Raw genomic sequence first — 18,474 nt, 5'->3', positions numbered from 1 at the left:
TAATAAAAGTTCTAGAAAACACAAACAATTTGGGACAATATCTACACCTTTAAAGACTTAAACTGGGCGCCTTCCACTATATCCATTAATATATTCAACTTATAATACAGTCGATATAGTATTTAGACATGGAAAAAATAAATAATAGCATTTTTTTGTGGGGGGGGGGGGGAGGAAATTTAAAACATAACATGACATCGCCAGCCCGCACTAGAAGGGGAGGAAGAAAGAAATGCGACATCGGTTTTTCGTGTTTAAAATATTTCTGTTCTCAGAATGAAAGTTTAGATATTTCAAAAATATATGAAATGATTCATCAAATAACTCACAGTATAGTTTCAAATGGTTCCTATAGAATCGTTGCTTGGGAAGAAATGGGCGAAAATTAAATCTGAAGTAAACTTTGCTACCTCAATTATTATGCTTCGACGCATTCAGATAAAACTAAGCACGTTTTCTTATTCACGCCAGCAAGTGCTTGCTATCGTGATGGGTTTGAAAATGGTAAACCTAAAGACAATTTTATGTCATTTTTTAATACATTTTGATATTTCTTCTGAAGATAAAATGATAGCGGACTTAGTTCGAATTGAAAACATCTCAATCTTAGGCAGGAATGTGCTAATAATTTAGGTAAAATCGGACACAGCCAATTTTCCTCTAATTAATAGATGCCAATCTATATATTGAAAATAATGAAGAAATATCACTGAACTTGTCGTCAAATCTCAGTCGCTGATCCAATTTCCTTAATTTTCAATCCTGATCCCTAAATGTGTCCTCTGCCATCCACCTCTTTCTATTTTTGAGAGAAAATATTTTTCATAATGTATACTCTAAGAAGGAAATCTCGCAATAGAGTTCACCAGCCAAAACCATTGAATCAGTTCCGAGAAATTTGGTTTTTTTAGGACATCTCACGATCTCTAGAGTGCCTCATGCCTTTCTCCACAATTCAGTTTTGTGAGAAAAAAACACTTCATAATGCATTTTCTATGTGGAAAACTGAGGAAAGAGCTCACCAATCAAAACTATTGCCTCAACTTTCAAAATTTTTCATTTCATGCGAAACATTATTATCCCTAGACATGCCACCAAGGGTCGTCTACTCTCCTTCCTTCCCATTTCGAGAAATTTTACAAAATAAAACTCTGGCACAGCGTTAACGAATGGAATCATTTTGCGAAAATTTCGCCTCCTTGAAATGCAGCTAATCATTTGGAATGTTCTATCACTGATGTGCAATTTACACTTACATTAATGCAGCCATTCTTTAGTTATGTTTTTGTTGCGGTAAAATGAAGTGAATCGAGGTTGGTCGATACGACTAAATTAATATTAACCGAGCGTCTCACTTGAATGACATGAGTACAGTCATGTCGACAAATTTCGGTGAAATACATCTTCTGATGATAAAAGGGAGTACTATTTTAAATTATGATTCCATAATAATGATAGAGCATTTTGATTGGTTAGCTATATTTCAAAAATGGCGACAAAAATTGGCTCAATAAATTTAGTTGTTGGGTTTGGGGCTCTATCTAAGTTATATTTTATAATATCTCTGAAAAATGGATTTGGAAATGACAAACAATTCTGATATACTTCATTTGAGGAAATATGAGCTTTCGTACGAAATTAAAATTGTCAAAATCGATACATTAGATATTTTATTTAGTAATTACGATTATCAAGGTCGGACCAGGGATTTTCTATAGAATACGAAAGAAATAAAGCGTTTAAAATTTTTCTCGCAAATGGTGGCTGAAAGAAGGGCAAAAAGTGGCAAAATCGCCACAATTTTTATGGCTGGGGAAATAGTTTTAAATTTATCCAATTATTAAAATACATAAATGGTGGGCCAACAGCTGGTCGCCAAAAGCAGTTAGTTACTCTTGAAAATAAATGAACGCAGAAACCTTGGACCATGACCATTCTAAAATTCAGATAAGTTTCTTTATATGATTTGGTTTAATTTTTTTCTCATTTCCAGTCTATTCAGAATTGCTTTTCGTCTCTCAGCGTTAAAAAATGTAAGAAGTATGTCGCAGTTCTTCCGTTTTAAAGCCATGGATATGGATCTTTAGATTTTAATGCGGCATTTTTCGTCATCATTCATACGCATTTATTCTTGTACAGTTGTTTCTTCTAGTATTTTACGATTTCCTTTTTTGTATCCGGATATCTTTAAATCTGAAGGATTGTATCGGAAAAATTATTTACTGTGTTGATATTGTGTGATTCCTAAGTAATTTCTAACTTTTTAAGTTAAAATATTACTATAGGTCACAAGGAAAACTAAATTCTTCTGTTAAATGCTGATATGTTCTTACTTTGTACATCTCATATACAAAGTATAGAAACAGTATTGTAAGCGTCAAAAAATTAGAACCCAGAATTTCTGCGAATTTCTACGTTTTAAACCTCTCTGAATTCGAAAAATACATTTTTGAAAATTATCTCTCTGTGTCCAACAAAGAACGCCTTGAGCTGGATGGATGAAATTTGGTAGATATCAAAACAAATTCATAGACTTCAGTCAAATTTTGAGCAAAACCTATTCAGAGAAATCTATTCCGTCTATCCGGCTATTCGAAAATAAGTTAACATGATAATTACAAAACGAAGAGAGCTAGATGGATAAAATTCTGCATAAGGATTTAACATGTGTAGTACAGACATCTGTCTAATTTTGAGTTAAATCCAACAAAGAATTGACGGTTTATCGATCTATAAATTCAGAAGCATATGAATACTATAACTTAAGAAACACAATGATTTAAACATACCAAATGTGATATGTATTTTGTGACTACAATTATAGTTTTATGTGAAATTTTTATTCCATTCGGTTTGGGAGAACGCGTGTAAAACCAATTTTTGGATACTTTTAATCGCATGCTATGGATTAATCGCTAAGGATCACATGGTAAATTCAATACAAATGCCAACATCTCACCAAAGGTTAATATCTCAAAACTATTGCAAGCCAATGCCATGCAAAGCGTTCTTTGCCTTATCTCAGGTCGCCAGGTATTTTGTGTGGTGTAGGGGATAACACGTCTATTGGAAGTATGCAGGAAAGATTTGGGGAAACTAGTCCCACTCGTTTATAATTGTTCACCAAGTGCCGTTAAGCGGCGGCTCTTTCTCTCATTTTAATGATATGATTGGAAGCTAGCATATTTTAGTCTAGTCTGGTTTGAGGTGAATATTTCTATTTATCACTATAATGACAGTTCCGGGGGGAGGGGTCGTTTAATGCCGAGAAAAGCAGTTTTTTGTTACCTTTGAAGTTGTAGACAAAGATGCTCTTGCTGCCAGGGTGCATGCGGTTGTCGTTGACGTCACCGATGATGACGGTGAGAGTGGAGGTGCCGGTCATGGATGGGGTGCCGCTGTCTTTGATTACGATGGGTACCAGGTACTCCTTCTGCTGTTCGCGGTCGAACCGCTCCTTGGACGTCACAATGGCCATGCCATCCCCGTTGGCGCCGGCTGCGAAGAGAGGGAAGCAATGAAAAATGATGCTTCGCTTTATGTAAATGCACTTTGATTGTGTGGCATTTTTGTACATTGACAGAAGCTTACTAGTCTAGCTAGACAGACGAGCTACAAATCAGAATACATATTAGAAGATTTTATAATGTACATGCTAGCATGAAATTGCAAAAATTGCCGTGTATTCACCCAAATTGAATAAACTTTGTACCTACATGGATCATTTCCCTATTTGTTAGAGATGCCTTTGTCCTTTGAAACTATTGTCTTTTGAACTGTTGAACTGTTGTCCTTTGAACATAGATAAAAATCCACGAGGAAAATCAAGAATATGTCTCATATACTTTTGTCGATACAAGTAAGATATTTTTCTTCCTTCCAATATTTTTTCTCTGATTTTCCTTCGTAAATTAGGATATTAATGCCTTTGAGCTGAGTGGTTGAATTTCACTGACATGGTATGATAAAACGGCCTCGGATTTTGTAAGGCTGAAATCCAGATGAAGAAACTTTCTATTTATGAATCCGCTCTTCAAATATTCTTATCAATAGACAGATTTCAGCAAATCTATACTAATAATTGCCTAATTCATCTCGTCTATTAGCCACAGAGGATCGAAAAATGCAAAATTTGTACGCAAGTGTCGTAACACCCAGACAGTATACGATGCATTCTTTCAGGGTTTTCCCAAGCATTTCTTGGGCATCATGATCCAAACGTTGAAATGATGATTAAAAAAAGTTTCTACACTTGGTAAAAGCTGAGTCAAGAAACCTTTTCTCTCATGAATTCCACGAAGAAGTCATTGGGTGGATTGGAATCGGCACAAGTGGGTCGATTCCAATCCAATCGACAAGTAGTCGAACCCACCGAGAGGACAGGTTCAGCAAATGGAATTGAATGAAGAAGGATCAAGCAGGTTTCTGATGCAATCATTACATTTATAAAATTTGCCTGAAGATTAAGGGAAATGTTGTGCCTAATCTGAAGTCTTTTTGAAGCAGAGATCCATATCACGGATGTAATGCGATGCTAGAGACTTTTAAATCAGTAACGTCCATGCAATAAATTGCACGGCTTCCGACGGATCGTGAACGGACCCAAAATGATTTACAATCAAAATTTCAATAAATAAATTTGATTCATTCAAGCGTAAAGGTACCAGTGAAAATTCGTCCAGATATTCATCGCTGCCATTTTAAAGCTTTTATATATAATACTAGCATGTTATTACATAGTAATGGAAGCAATAATTGCATTTTAAAATAGCAAATTTATCAAAATAGTGAGGATAATCAAAACTTTATTACCCATTTTGAATACTAAATGTACATACCTTATTTTATATAATTTATGTACATGCAAGCAAGCACTTTAAATAATACATATCTTCAACCTCGTCTGCCTGATTGTCTGAGAATGTAAAGTACAAATTTTCCATGAAATTAAGTTAACCGAGTACTTTTTCCCCTAGCGTAAGGACTAGTAAAATAATCTCAAAGACTTCAGTGCAGTCCACTGCGTCTTTAAAAGATTGGCGCTTAAATAAACTCTGTTAAATTCGTCTTTATTAATTCATGAATTGTGATTACTTCCGAAATCATGACATCTGCTTTTACTCTCACCAGTCATTTTTAGTAAGACGACTCATTTGAACGATGTCCAGTTTAGGACACATTCTTCTAAACGTCTACATGAGCAATTTTTATTTATAAATACTAATGACAAATATTTCGTCGAATGTAAGAGATACTGTCAAACGAGAAATTTCCCGACTTACTAACTCATTTAAAATGTTTCAAAACTTATACAAAAGATGCACAGAGAAGATCGATGACAAGATCTGCTTCAACATGAAGGGATACAAGGAAATGAGGCTGGAAAAATAAAACCAAAAAGGTTGCAACGAGGCGACAGGCGGTGTGAAGCTTCAAAAACCAAACCCTATCATTCAAGTAGCACAGCTTGTTACACATCATTGTATAATATTGGGCAATATTATATTATTCAACATTCAAACATATTACACAATGAATGGGAATATTGCTTAATGTCATGCAACATCGTACAACATATGTGTGCCACTAGAGTATTCATGTTCGTTTAATTTCTGCACGATAAGAATTTTTGAAAAATAGGTACAGGATGAAAAACCAAGAAGAAAATACATTTCCTATTTAAAGAACGAATGATATGAATCAAAACAAAGAAGAGGCAGAGGATGCTTACTGGGATCGTGCTGAACATCGAAGAACTGCTTGATGATGTCCGGTGCATTGGGGTCCATGCGGAATGTGAAGGGCGGGCCATTGCCCTTTGAGCGATCGTCGTCGTCAGTAGCCAAAATTTCTTCCACCTTCTGAGGAGGTGAATGCTCCATGATGACGGGGCGGTAGTCTCGCAGGAAACGGGGCGCATTATCGTTGATGTCGCTCACAACCACCGTTAAGGTCGCAGTGGCCGTCCGAGGAGGCGCCCCTGAAAGAAAGCACGGCATTTATATTATAAATAAAGTAAAGCAAGCAAACTCGCTCGAAACTTTCGTACATTTCAATCGTCCCTTCATTAATGATTGAATCTTTTGTTGGATTATTGATTTTAAATTCTCAGAGAAGCAAAAACGTTCACAGAACGGCAAAACACTTCATTATTGCGCAAACATTGTTAAGAATTTGTGGCGCAACTTCCTTGCGCATCCATCCAGAGAGTTGTAGCTAATAACGGACAAATGCCAAGTCGATGATTCTTGATCATTAGACGAATCCAGCAGCAAAAAGGACCCAGAATATCGAGTACCTTTAGGATGCGAGGTCCGGTGTTCTTTGCCCTGTCACGAAAACTATAAAAAGCAGAGACAGAGATAAAGAACAGTAGTGACCTCCCTTTTAGTGTTCCAGCATTATACAAGCCTTAGCAGATGGTTCTAAGACTTGGTCCTCGAAATATCATCCAACCTACTGATACCTTATGAAGCAGAGCTCCAGAGACTTTTAAAGCAGCGTTTCTCAACCTTTCAGTATTCGCGACCCAGTGTTTCAATCATAATTGTCATCTCGCCCCCCCCCCCCGCTTACAATAAAATGTATACAACAATAATGTATATTGAGTATTTTGGATTCTGTTTTTAAATTATTTTTAATTAACTGCCAAAAAAAGAGTAAAAGCGAGCCAAAATTGGCGAGAAACCACATCTGGCATTTTGCAAAGCGGGCGGTGAACAGATGGAAGCGAATGAAAGCGGGGAAAATTTAAATATTATATTTGAAATGAAAGCCAAACAGGGAAATAACGTTAAAAGAATATTAAAGTAGAAAAATTCGTTAATGAAAGTTAACTTAGACGGGGTGAGCTAAATTTAGAAACTGGAAATACATTTTTTCGATTAATAACAGAAATAAAACAGAAGCATCACTAAACAAAAGAGAAAAAAATAAGTAATGTTTGTGGAAGAGAATCCACACGACCGATGCCGTCTCGAGCATGCGCAGATGTTTTCTCATACGAAAAAGGAAAATGTTAGATAACGCAAGTTTCAATTCCGACCAGTCTCATTCGAGTCGATCCTTCTATAGCTATCGAATATATCGTGAATGCGTATGTTATATATGTTTTCGTGTTAATTGCAATTCACCATATTAAATATTTACGGCAGCAGATTTATGCAGACTTATGGATAAATTTTTAAGCGGAAGTAAGCGAGCATTAGGCGACAGTCAAGCATCAACAAGTACACAGACGAGCGTGGTTCCGAAAATAAAATCAAGAAAATATTCTCAAGAATATTTAAATTTTGGATTTACGAGTACTCAAGTAAATGTAGAAGAATGGCCCTGTGTATCATTTGCTCAAAAATATTGGCCGCCAGCAGCATGAAGGCTAAGAAACTTAAGCGACATTTGGAAACGCTTCATAGTGAGTACGTCAACAAACCCAGAGAATTCTTAGAATTAAAATTAAAATCATATAAACAGCAAAAATAAAAGAAAAATTTATTTTTGAAAAAAACAATTTTTAAGGAAAATTTGTAAAGATTTGTTTACAAAATTTTTAAAGAAAATTTGTCAGTGAATAAAAAATATTTAATTGCATCTTACAAAGTTTCATATAAAATAGCAAGATGTTCAAAACCCCACACCATTGGTGAAGAGATTATTTTGCCAGCAACAATTGAAATTGTAGAAACTATGTTTGGAGTTAATTTTTCAAAACAATTCCAGTCCGTACCTTTTTCAAATGATACTGTTGCTCGTCGAATTAGTGATATAACTGAAGATGTACAGTGTCAGCTTTTCTCTAAGTTGCGTGACAAATTGTTTTCAATACAGCTTGATGAAGCAACAGATAGTAATAAAGACGCTCATTTAATTGCCTATGTTCGATCTTGTGATAATATGTCAGTAGTAGAAGAACTACTTTCCTGCAAACCAATAGAACTCAAAACAACGGCCCTCACATTATTTGCTATTTTAAATGATTTTATGAACGAGGCAAACATAGAATGGAAAAATTGCGTCGGGATATGCACTGATGGTGATTGTTCAATGTCCGGAAGATTCCAAGGTATGCAAGCACTTGTAAAACAAAAATCGCCTCAGTGCGTCTGGACACATTGCATGATCCACAGAGAAGCTTTGGGTTCGAAAGAAATGAGTCTTGGTGTGAATATTGTGTTAACTACGGTTGTAACCGTAGTAAATTATATAAAAATGGGACCTCTGAAATCGAGAATCTTTTCCGCACTTTGTAAAGACATGAGAATTACTATTTTATTGCCAGGCAAGATAGTTATCATTTGGGAAATTTTTGCAACGTGTTTATGAATTAAGAAAAGAAATCGCCATTTTAATAGAAGAAGAAAACAGACCGGAGGCCGAGAATTTTCGCAATGATTTATTTGTGATGAAATTGAGCTACTTGGTCGACGTATTCGAGAAATTAAATAACTTGAATCTTCAACTCCAAGGAGCAAATACACATATGTTGGATACGAGTGAAAAGTTAATGCTTTTTGTAGAAAATTGGAATTGTGAAGCAGAAATTTAAAGCAAAAAAAATCTAACAATGTTTGCAAATGTGGATGATTGTACTAAAACTTACAAGGCTGAAGAAGAACATGTAAAAGTTGTTTGTGTAACCACAAACCGAGTTGTTGTGTGAAAATCATTTAGCCATGCTGGCAAAGAATTTTAAAAAGTATTTTCTAGCTGACGACAAATTGATAGCAAGTTACGAGTGAGTTAGGGATCCATTTCATAAGACTCCTGAAGGGCTCTCAATCGATAAGGAAGAAAATTTATAGACTTCACGACAAGTGGCGAAACTAAAAGACAATTTAGTAATAAAGCACTATTTGAATTTTGGGCAGGAGTAGAGGATGATTTTTCTGCATTAAGAACAAGGGCATTTTGCATTCTATTACCATTTTCAACATCCTACTTTTGTGAAACTGGATTTTTTGCTGTGGTTTCTTTGAAGACAAAATATAGATCTCGGCAGAAATGAGAGTGGCTATTTCTAATATTTAGCATTCCTTCGAAAAACTTTGCTCTGCAAGACAGGCCCAAGGAAGTCACTAATAATTATAAATTTGTTTTAATTTAATATGTTTTGATTAATTAAGTTTTGATTTAGTAAGTTGTTTTACTTTAATAAGTTATTAAATATGTCGAAATGTATTTTGTTTTCTATGTGTATGTGTGCTTTCCTTTCAGTCGGTTAATCAATTTTTTAAAAATATTTTAAATAATATTTTCTGTTGGATATTCTCGCGCCCCACTAGGGGGCGCGCCCCACAGGTTGAGAATCGCTGTTTTAAAGTGATTTTAGGAAGCAGAAAGTGATTTTATTGGTGAAGATAATTATACAGAAGATTTTTTCGATGAAAGTTCGCATTCGACTGATTCTGATATGTATATTCAAATATAATTAAATTTTCTAGTGATAATGTATTTTGAAAAATTTCTAAAATATATTAATATACCAAGAGAAATATCTACAGAATTTACAGGCTTATTTTTATTATTTACTTAACCTGTATGTACTTAACCTGTACATAGAGTACTTAACCTGCATGCTTAAAATGCCTTCGAAAACCGTGCAGCGAATGTCCACAAGTTTCTGCGTAAAAATGATGCAGATTCAAAAAAGGGTGAATTTTATCCACAGTCAGTTTTTATATTTTTCATGTAATTGTAAAATTTTCCATTATATTGTTTTCTATATACCATCGTAAACTGTAAAAATAAATATGATTTAAAAAGTAAAAAAATAATATGTTTTTTTCAAGAATATTATTTATTGTAACATGTAATTTGAGAAAAAAAAAATGTGTTTTAACGCAATTACTTTTCTCAATGATAATATATCTTGAAAAATTTCTAAAACCTATTTATATATCAAGAAAAATATCTGCATAACATATTGACTGATTTTCATACTAATACTTTCATAGAAAATTTAATTTGACTATAAAGGAAATGAGGTCCCGTAGACACCCCCTCCCCCCAGTTATGTTCTAACTTTTCAACTCGCCAATAAAGGGTTAGTAAATATTTTGAAGATCTCGATGTCATTTAAATTCAGGTTTTCATCTTATGACCGGCAGCTCTATCCCTTGATGCTCGTGCCCACCTTGATATTTCTGTGGATTTGCTCCACACTGTTCTTTGCTTTCAAATTCGTGAGAAGTTCGCGCGCAAGCAAATAAAACTGAACACACGAACACACTGCAGTTAATAGGACATACAAATAAAAGCTCACCGTCATCAATGGCCAGAATCTTGACCTGGTGCCGGGGCGTCTCTTCCCTGTCCAGCGTCCTTTGTATCCGAACAACTCCGTTCTGGTCAATCCGGAATTGTCGCTTTTTGTCGGAAGATCGGTCGATGGTATAACTGCAAAATCAATACAGAGGGGGGGGGGGCATTACAAACAGGGACTACATCAAATAATTTACGAAGGTGAATGACAAGAGAGAAAAAAAAATCGTTAGTTGCTCCCCTCTCTGAACAAGAAAAATTTTTGAGCGGGAAAGGAAAAAAAAAAAAAAAAAAGGAAAATCTAAAGAGGATATGTCATTATAGAGGGGGAAAAATCGTTCAACTGATGAGAAAAATAATGTGCTGCTTTTTTTTTTCGCTTTGCATCAGATTAGGTAAACCTAAGTTGGCGTATGTCACTTACTGTAATTAAAAAAAAAAAAAAAAAAATTACGTATCCTCTGCAACAAAGGAACTTAAACAGATTTTTTTAAAGTTAAACTATCAGGAGTCGTTAAACCACATATTAATTACCTTCAAATCTTTATCGAAAATTAACAACTTTCTTTATAACTGTTCAGGACTTCTAAGAAGCGACACGCTTGACATTGTTTTGGAGAAAAATGCCATCAAGAGTAACGCTTTAAGTGAAAAAATGCTTTTATTGCTTTAAAAAAAATGCCTTCAAGAGTAACATTTTGCTTGAAAAAAAAATGCTTTTATTGCTTTGGAAAAAATGCTTTCCAGGGTAACGTTTTAAGGGGAAAAAAATGCTTTTAAACAGAATTTTATTCATAAAATCTCTTTATTGTTAACATTTACAATTTAAAATTTTAAATGAGAATATGGACTGCATCAAACAATTTTTTAAAAATCGCTGGTGCTAAATTTATCATTATGTTATTAGTACATTAACTAGCAAGAAACACCTATTATTCTCTTGATTCACAACGCCATTTAAATGGATTATTACATTTAGAGCATAGCAAAGAAAGAGTAGATAGATGAACCAAATCATTGGCATAAATCATCGCAGCGATCCTTTTAATATCCCTTAAAGACTGACATTTAGTTAAGAATAAGAACTCGGACGGTAAATAAAATTATTCGAAGCATCTGCGATGAAACAGAAATGATCACCCTAATGATCCATTAATCATTTCGATGCAAGGAATAAGCTTTCAATTAATAACTATCCAACATTTTCACCTTCCCAAAAACTATACAATAAAAATATAATTGTTTTCTCAACACTATACTAAGCTTACACTAGTTGCTACATGTAACATTTCAACGAAGTAGCTTTAACCTGAAAGAAAAATTACTTTTTAAAGTCATAGTATACTCACTTCTTTATGGTCCACTTCAGTTTAAGCAAACACTTTAGCTAATTTCTTTTCCCATTATGTTAAAATACTAAGATTAAGCTAATCGTCCTGTAAAATTAAATCTAAAAATTTACTGAAGCAAAACTGCATTCTATCATATAATGGATATAGAATAATTTAAAAAGAACTTTTCTCTCTCTCTCTCTCTCTATATATATATATATATATAATATTAAAAAAAAAAGGATTTTTTTAATCCCTCCCATTATAAAGAAAAATAAATTTCCGAAACGATGATATTTTGACATCAAAATCTAGCTAATAGGTGAGGTATGCCAGTTGAAAATTGTTTTGGAGTTTGGAGTTTGGAGTGACTTAGTAAACAAAACATAAAAGCAATAATGGAAAGCGGACGTTTCACAAACGGAAGTGTCGCATCTGTCCTACAATTCGGAGGTTGAATGTCAAATTTCGCTCGTTTATCTTAAAAAGAAATATCAATTCAAAATAAAGTATTTTTAATTATATCAATGAAACGTAAATAAATGAATGGTGAAATGAATCCTTTTATGACGGTTCATTTCAACTCGCTGCGAATGGACTGCTCATGATCCATACCCGTTCTTTACAGACAAATGCAGGGAAATTTGCGAAAATTCTAAAGAATATTTCAGAATAATAGAAATTTAGGAACTTGATGAAATCTCTTTACTATTTTAAGATTTTACAAAAATGCAGATAGATTATATGTCTAATCGTATTTTGTGCCTTTAATGTAATAGGTCGATATCTTTCTTAGCAGTGTTTCAACGACAAATTAGATCAATAAAACAACATAAGCTCTGATCTCACCAGAGACGTAAAAAGACTGCAAAGAAATTTCAAGGTTAAAAAATTCTAGAATATAATATTTCGTGTTTAGAAAGCTATAAATACTAACAAAGAGTAACGCTTAAAATATATTAAAAATAACGGAATGATACTTTTATGTTTAGACATCTTTATTTGTAATAAACAGCAAGACTAGAAATTTTATGTACATATAACAATACACTGTACTCTCATTTTCAAAACTTAACTATTAGTGAATTCTTAATTATATTAAATTTTGAGAGGCTACTCCTTTAATAATGGTTAGCAAAAAATATTAGGAAAATTTAAAAAAGGGAAACTAATTTCTTCTATCTTTGTACTTTTATTTAACTTGCAAAGATAGAATGTCAGAATTAACCTATTCCTGATGTATAAGAAGTAGGAAATTTTGTTCCGATATTCCAATATTTTCAGAACTTCATTATCAGCTAATCAATGAAATATCGATTCTATGCCAATGGCACCATATAACAGTAAATTGCAGAACAAAACAATTTCAAAATTCCATCACATTCATAATAATGTATGAATAAAGCAAAGATTTGAAAGTAGAAAATAAACATTTTTTTACTATTTATAACAGTATAAAAAGCCCGTTTTTAAAATTTTTTTACTGAAAGATCTAAAATTAAAAAAATAGCCAAATATAGAAAATGCAGCTTATGTCTTCTAGATTGAGCAATAGATGGCAGCACAGAAAAAATTAATTTAAGGAGGTAAAAAAAATACTTAGAATGGCGCCATGTTTAAAAGCTGTGCATTTTAACCTTTCCAAATAAAATAAAACCATAATTATAAAGGAAAAAAATTACCAGAAAATGAAGTTAACTAATCCTTATTTTGATAATAACTTTATCAAAACTCTTATATCAAGTTGATGTATTTTATAGAAAGAGATATAATGTGATGCTCTGAGAGCATCACCGCCCCACTAGGCGACTGAGAGCCGTGGGAAAAAATCTAACAGTATATGTATGCGGTGTAACATGATATGATTACCAGCTGTGTGTTATTACGGTGGGAAAGAATTCGCAACTGATAACTATTGGGGATAAAATAGATGAGCTTTGTTTATTGGTGTTTCTCAGCAGTTTCTATTCTGCCTTTCTGTATATCAGTCGTTGAATACTTTTGCTCCTCGAATGGCTCGAAAATATTTGAGCACAGCTCTCCTTTCTGAATTGCCTTCAGACAGTGAATCAGTTGTTTCTGATGGAAGTACATCTGATGAGGATTATGTTCAACCTCCAGATTTATCTTCAAGTGACGAAGAGATACTGGAAATTGAAGATACCGATGGTACTATTTTATCAAGTGAGTGTAGACCTGGTCCTTCTCAGCCCATTGAAGTGACTTGGGTACCAAAGGGCAACTCAAAGACTGTTTTGCCAGATTTCTGCGCGGAAGCAGGTCCATCAGAAGACATTCTAGCAATACTAGAAAAAAATCCAATTTCTCTATTCTTGGCATTATTTACAAAAATTCTCATGGAAGAAATAGTTTTCCAAACAAACCTCTATGCAACGCAAGAAGGAAAGCAATTTACTCCTCTAACTTTAGAAGAACTGATGAGATTTTTGGGTATAAATTCGCTAATGGGAATTAAAAGAACGCCGAGTTATCGAGATTATTGGTCGTCTTTTGAAGATCTGCATGATGGATATATTTCGAAGCAGATGTCTGTGAAAAGATTTTCCTGGATTCTGAGCCACCTGCATTTGAATGATAACACGGTTCAACCAAAACATGGTGAAGAAAATTTCGACAAATTATATAAGGTGCGACCTTTACTGTCAACTTTGGGCAAAAACTTTCAAGCTGTTATAAAACCTAGACAAAATCAACCTATTGATGAGTCCATGATAAAATTTAAAGGTAGGAGCTCGATCAAACAATACATGCCGAAAAAACCCATAAAGAGAGGCTATACAGTATGGATGAGGTGTGAAGAAAATGGATACGCTTCCCAGTTTGAGATTTATATGGAAAAATTGATCAGAAGAACTTAGGCGAAAGTGTTGTGAAGTCGCTGAGCAAACCTCTCTATGGGAAAAATCATAGATTGTTTACGGATAATTTTTTTACGTCCTATAATCTCTTCAAATTTCTGGATACACAAAATGTTTTTGCTTGAGGCACGGTTAATATCAACCGAAAAAAATCTTCCAAAAAATTTGTCCGATGAAAAAATTCTAAAAAGAGGAGAACTTGATTGGGCAGTAAGTAACGACAATATTGTTTGTCTGAAATGGAAAGACAAGAGGTGCGTGAATAAATTAACCACTCTTGAAAATCCCGTTCAAATAAATGCTGTCGAGAGAAAAGAAAGAGATGGATCAAAAGTCTCTTTACCTTGCCCTAAAGCCATTTTGGATTACAATAAGCATATGGGATATGTAGATCATTTTGATCATTTGAAATCCCTATATGAAATTGACAGAAAAAGTAGAAAATGGTGGCACCGTATCTTTTTTCATTTTCTTGATGCAACTGCTGTTAATTCATTCATTTTGAACAAGATGGTTAACAATGAGAGCGCTGAATTCAAAACAATGAAAGATTTTCGACGTGAAATTGTCAGAAGCCTTATGGTTACGGGTGCGAAACCAACTTTAGAAATGAAAAGACCCTCTACTTCAGAAGTCAGAGCTATAAAAAAGCACAAGCCCTACATTCCGGAAGAAGTGAAGTATAAAAATGTAAACCACTTGCCTGTGAAGTGCAAGCGCAGAAGATGTGCATACTGTAGCACCCGTGCAAAACCGCACCAAACAAGCACAATGTGTGAAACTTGCAATGTTGGATTGTGCATGCAGACAAAAGATATTAGCTGCTTTGTAAAATTTCATAAAAAGTAATTTCAAAGAGTTACTTCTCAAGTACTTTCTTCAATAATTTGATTTATATTTAATGTTTTATTTCCTATACATATTTCTAGTTATTTATTCTAAAATTAATTAAAAAAATTTCACATTGTTTTTTAAATAAATTTTGTGTACCTGAACTTATAGTGCTTACTTTTTCATTAAAAGTCTCAATACCTAAATTAATATATATTCCTGAAGAATCTAAAAAATTAAGATATATATAAATTAAAATATATATATTTAGAAAATATATATTTTAAACCTGTTTTTTAAAAAATTCCTTCATAAAAATTAAAGTTTAATAATATTTAACGAGAAATTTCGATTTTGAAAACCGTAATAACGCCTAACTGAATGTTTTTCCTGGAGACATCTTCGCTCGACAAAAATGCCTTGGAAGGGCAGTGATGCCGTCATGGCATAACCTAGAAAACCTCTTAGGAGGTAAGTGAAATTTTTTTCAACATCAAAATATATCCTTAGTGGCCCAATAGTTCACAATTATAATGTTATCTAGTTAAAATTTGAATATTTTTATTTAATGCCCCTCAAAGGGTTAACGAAGATATTTAAAAAAAAAATTTTTTTTAAATATGTAATGACCCTGTGTCATCACCACCCCTGAAAGGGTTAACCACTAAGAATAAATACTTCAATGTTCTGAGCAATAAATTAATCACATTTTTGAAATGGATGATAATTATTGGACTTTTGTTTGGATTATATCCACTTTGATGTAAACAATTGGAACCAAATATATTGCATTGAAAAAAAAAGAAAAAAAAAAAAAAAAAGAGCGATCTTAATCATATTTATTTAATACAAAAAGGAATATATTTCAGTATTTAACAAATAGGAGGATACAAAACAAAAAGTTTCAATTCATTATTAATTACTTTTATTCAATAAAATGGATATTTGTGGTTTGTGCCGATCATTTCTAATTTTTTTTTACTTCTTTTACACACTTTTCTTCTTATTTACATAATAATAAGCCACACTGGAATTTATTTAAATTAAAAAAAAATGTATGTGAAAAAAAAATTTCAAGTATTTTTTCTCGTAAAAATTCTCGAAATATGACCAATTTTATAATCAATCGTAAAACATCACATTCATAGAGCAAACTGTTCGAACTGAGAAATGTATATAATTTCAATTGAAATGCAACCATACAATCCCATTTGAAATTACCGCTGATTTTTTTGAGAACTTTATGTTCGGCCATTTATTTCCTTTTTTTAAAGACAGTAAAAAAAACAAAAAAAAACACACACACACACACACCGGTATCGAAATTAGTTTATCCATTTGTAGGGGAGCATATGAGTTTTTTTTTATGTCTTTTTCCTTTCCACAACAATAAAAACTTTTGAAAGTGAAAGAGAGGCTCTGTTTATTTTTTATTTTTTTTTAATTCCCACATTCACACACTCCGTTTCAATCCTGTCGAGTTGAGGACCATTTGCTTGGTAGAAGTTAATAATTATTGAAGACATTAAGTTTGAAATGGCACGGGAAAATACTTTCAATCAGAAGAAGAAAAGAGAGGAAAAAAAAATATTTTCCCGAATTATTTTTCTCCCCTCCTTTTTTTTGTATTGATTCTTCTAACTCTTTCCAAAGTCCAAATGTCGTCTTATGAAGCGAACTTTCAGCAGCTTTATTAGATGGAGCTAGAGCAAATAAAACGACGAAACAAAAGCTCATTATCGCTTTTTTGTGTTCTGGGGGCAACAAAGAGCAAAATCTAATCAAAGTTTGAGCCCAAAGATATTTTTACGAAAATGTAAGACAAAAATTGGTTTTAAATTTTTATAGAGTTTGAAAAACTAAATTTCACAGGATCAGAATTATTTTTATTAGAATCTTATTTTACGTCCAGACGAAATACTGCTTTCTTCTTGTTTAACTCGACTTGTTTTGCTTTGGTAAAGATAGAATTTTATAATACATCCTTAAAATGTTAAAATTGTGCACTTGTGTACCCTCAATAACAGTGCACTATCTTAACATATTTTCAGAAATCAATGAATTCATTTAATTAAATTTTGGTTCATTGTCAGTTACACCACCTTATAACGAATCTTATATTAATCTCAAGATTAGAAATCGGGGAGAAAATTAAAATTCTCAAAATCAAAACGTCCAGTTAAACACTTAAAGGGTTTGTGTATTAATTTTATTCCACAAAATCCCGCAAAATGACGATTTAAAAGTAAGTGATTTTTAAATTCAAAAAATATGAAAAGAGAAAAAATGTGGTATGGCTTTATGTTAAGCAAAGAAATTTAGTCTTTTTTTACAAAGCAATGTCACTTCATTCACAATTTTAAAGATCTAATTTTCACTCTCTTTCTAAGGAAAGGGGGGGGGTGAAATTTTGTATCTTTTTATAAATTAAGTAAAAATGCACAATTTTTATATTTTAGTTCTATGCCACTGGAGCTAGAAGTTATTTAAAAAAATGATTTCAAGAGTTCATGATGTTTATCATAATGGATTATACATAAAAATCTAAGTAAATATAAAATAATTAAAATATGAAATTTCAACATTTTAAAGAAATATTTTCTTTATAGCGAGAGAGACCAATGGCAATAATGAAACTATAAAGAGAGTGTTCCAAATCAACTGCTAATGAGTGCAGCCAAAGACTGATGAGTAGAAATGTTACGAAAACACTTTACAATTTAAAAACTTTCACACTACTAAAATTATTAATATTTCTAACGACACACATCATGAATTAAATTGCTTTGTTTAACATGATTTCTTTGCACCAGAAATGCTATAAACAATTAATATATTTAATACCGTTTTTTAAATGTACATATTTTGAAATAAAATTCTCAGGTGGCGCCATTAGTACGGAATCAAAATTTAACTACAAAAATGTATCAATGAACTGAAATAATTTTCCCTTGCATATTTCACACATAAGAGAGTAAAAAGAAATGTCTTAAATTCTTAAAATTTGCTATGAACCTTAAGGAAATGACGTCCAAATCGAGTATATCTCTCAACCGAGATGTGAGTAAAGAATGGGGTATGTTGGAATCCAATCGGTTCTGCTTTACTATTATTTGAAATTAGGAAAAACCAGCATAGCGTTTTAGGTGATTTTCTCACACATTTAAGAATAT

General features: G+C 32.8%; 1 protein-coding gene across 7 annotated transcripts in view; it reads right to left on the bottom strand.

The window, feature by feature from the left end:
* Nucleotides 1-18,474, bottom strand: part of LOC129960609 (neural-cadherin-like) — a 726,863-nt gene that overhangs the window by 59,203 nt on the left and 649,186 nt on the right. For all 7 annotated transcript variants that reach the window (XM_056074153.1, XM_056074136.1, XM_056074161.1 and 4 more), the window contains 3 exons: nucleotides 10,262-10,395; nucleotides 5,732-5,980; nucleotides 3,289-3,498 (listed from right to left, as the gene is read on the bottom strand). In XM_056074153.1, the coding sequence (XP_055930128.1) occupies nucleotides 3,289-3,498; nucleotides 5,732-5,980; nucleotides 10,262-10,395 (593 nt within the window). The remainder of the gene's footprint in view (nucleotides 1-3,288; nucleotides 3,499-5,731; nucleotides 5,981-10,261; nucleotides 10,396-18,474) is intronic.

This window comes from Argiope bruennichi, chromosome 2 (genome assembly GCF_947563725.1).
Source record: "Argiope bruennichi chromosome 2, qqArgBrue1.1, whole genome shotgun sequence".
NCBI lineage: Eukaryota > Metazoa > Arthropoda > Arachnida > Araneae > Araneidae > Argiope > Argiope bruennichi.
This window is presented reverse-complemented; position numbering and strand designations above follow the sequence as displayed.